General features: G+C 32.5%; 1 protein-coding gene across 1 annotated transcript; it reads left to right on the top strand.

The window, feature by feature from the left end:
* The first annotated feature begins 1897 nt into the window (after nt 1–1897).
* LOC135931068 (CCHC-type zinc finger nucleic acid binding protein-like) lies at nt 1898–2332 on the top strand. Its single transcript, XM_065467937.1, has one exon. The coding sequence runs from the start codon at nt 1898–1900 to the stop codon at nt 2330–2332; it is 435 nt and encodes a 144-aa protein (XP_065324009.1).
* Nucleotides 2333–2650: the final 318 nt, after the last annotated feature.

Genomic DNA, 2650 nt, shown 5'->3' on the forward strand with positions numbered 1-2650 from the left:
AGACAATAAAGATTTGCCAATTAGAATGTAATTTTTCAGATGATAGTAGTGCTGTTAAATGGCTGGGCCAAGCCGGCTTAGCCGAAAACTCAGCCAGTTTTTGAGCCAAAAATTCGGCTCAGGCTCAAGCCGATGGCTCAAGTCGATGGCTCAGGCCGATGGCTCAAGCCGATGGCTCAAGTCGATGGCTTAAGCCGATGACTCAAGCCGATGGCTCAAGTCGATTCAAGGCTAATCCGGCTAGCCGTTTAACAACGCTAACAAATAAATAAATTTTGAATCAATAGTCGGCTTGAACTAAGTCATGAGCCCACTCGAGCTAAATTTGACTCAAAAAGCCAGCTTGAGTCAATTTTAGACTCAAAAACTAAATGAGTTTTCAGCCGTTTACCAACACTAATCTTAAATAAATTTCGGCTTGAGCCAAAATAAAGATCATAATAATTAAAAAAGGTCTACGACACTTATTTCATCGGTATGGCAAACTTTTGTTTTTTTTCTACCGAAGTATCAATATGATATTGCACGAAGTATAATAAAGATCTGCAAGAGTAGGTCCGGCCAGTACCTGGTCCGAACGGGCTTCGGGCCTATAATTTTAAAAAAAATCAGGTTCGGGCTGGGCCAGGCCTAATATTTTTTTTAAAAATTCGGGCCGGGCCGGGTCAAACTTAGGCCTGATAAATTTTTTAAAAAAATTCGGGTCGGGCCGGGTCGATCTCAGGCCTGATAAATTTTTTTATCTAAATTTATCTATTTTATGTTGAATTTTTTGTGTAAAATAAAATATTTGATTTTATTTATAAAAACTAGACGCCATATAACATATATATCGTTTATTTAGAATTATTTATAAAAACTAATTTCTATATTTATAATAAATCGGGCCAATCCGGTAAATTTTTTCATAAATAATTTCAGGTTCGTGCCTGGTCGGCAAAATAATATTAAAAAAATTTTGGGTTTGGGCCTGACCAGGGAAACTTTTTTAGAGAAATTTCGGGCCGGGTTTCAAAAATAAGGCCCGATGCAGATCACTAAACTATATTGTAATGTTTATTTAGACAAAACTCATTCCCAGGTTTAATCATACATAAGTATTCATTTTAAAAAATGTTATATTTATTTTAAAAAAAATAAATAACATAAAAAAATAATATAACACCCGAGACGAGAGTGGCAGCATCCGGATATTTTAAATCATTAATTGTATTTGTTTGAAATTTACTTTTTACAAAGTTAGATTTTTTTATATTTTTTTATTTATTATAATATAATAATATTAAATTTTTTATAATTATTTTAATATTATGCTTATAAAATAAAATCCATGCTATTTTAGTTTATGTAAAAAATAGTAAATAAATTAAAATAATTTATTTATGGATTATTCATTTGACGAATATTCTTCCTCACAGTCTCTAGGCACGCTTATTTTAATGTATATGACTCATATTCTTTTAATCGATATCGATATTATTTGTTTTTTTTTATCAATATTATAATTTTGTCAATATTATTTCTTTTAATCATTATTATTTGTTTTTTATCAATATTTTTTTTTATTATTATTTATGTGGGCTATAAAAACCCTGAAAAAGAAGATTTATAACATTATTTTTTATTCTGTTTATTATTTGGAAATAAAAGTAAATTATATAGAAATAGGAAATTGATACATTAATATATTAATATCTGAGATAAAATTATAAGGAAATCGAAATATAAAATAAGAAATATATAGAAATAAGAAATTGGGTCGGGATATAACAATCAATTGGGGCCATATAGATGGTCAAGAGAAAATTCGCAGGGAAGGCGAATGGAAATAAGGCCAGGTTTTAATCCACGGGGAAGAGAAAATCTAAATTGTTATAATTGTGGAAAACAGGGTCATATGGTAAGAGATTGCCAAGAAACGAAATGTTTCGAATGTGGAAAATATGGACATATAGCTCCTTTTTGCCCGGGAAAACGTGATAAATTACGTTGTGCGGGTTGTGGACGATTTGGTCATAATAGGGATGAATGCAATGTTGCCAATTTCAATACAAGGGGCGGTTTTCCACAGAGAGATATGGCTCAAATTGCTCCAAATGTAAGAATTTTTGAAAGCGGGAAAAATAAGGGTATAGAAATATCCAATTTAACGGAGAATAAAAGTTTAAATAATATATGCTTTCGATGCCGCAAAGAAGGACATGTGGCGAGAGAATGTCAGTATTGTGACTATATGATAGCAAGGGATATACCACAGAGATCGAGAAGCGGTGGGTCAAAGAAATGGAAAAATTTAATTATTGAAATAAAAGGGAGAAGTCGAAATGTATAAATATGATCCAAGAGGAAATAGTGCATGATCCTTGCCCTAGAGTATGGATTAATTTGAATGGGAATATGGTATGCATGTTATTTGACACCGGGGCAGCTATCTCCATGATTGGATATGAGAAATTTCGTAGTATTTGGTCGGAGGGAATGATTAAAAGCGAAGACATCAAGATCCGGCAGTTGGATGGATCAGAAGTAGCCGTAATGGGAAGAGTAGAATTAAAAGTCATGTTGGACAATAGAATGGAGATATTGGATTTATGGATAATTAATCGAAGGGCCGTATTGGGATGGGACAGGATCACGCAAATAGGTCCAG

This window comes from Gordionus sp. m RMFG-2023, chromosome 1, assembly GCF_954871325.1.
Source record: "Gordionus sp. m RMFG-2023 chromosome 1, tfGorSpeb1-WG-v2, whole genome shotgun sequence".
Lineage (NCBI taxonomy): Eukaryota > Metazoa > Nematomorpha > Gordioida > Chordodea > Parachordodidae > Gordionus > Gordionus sp. m RMFG-2023.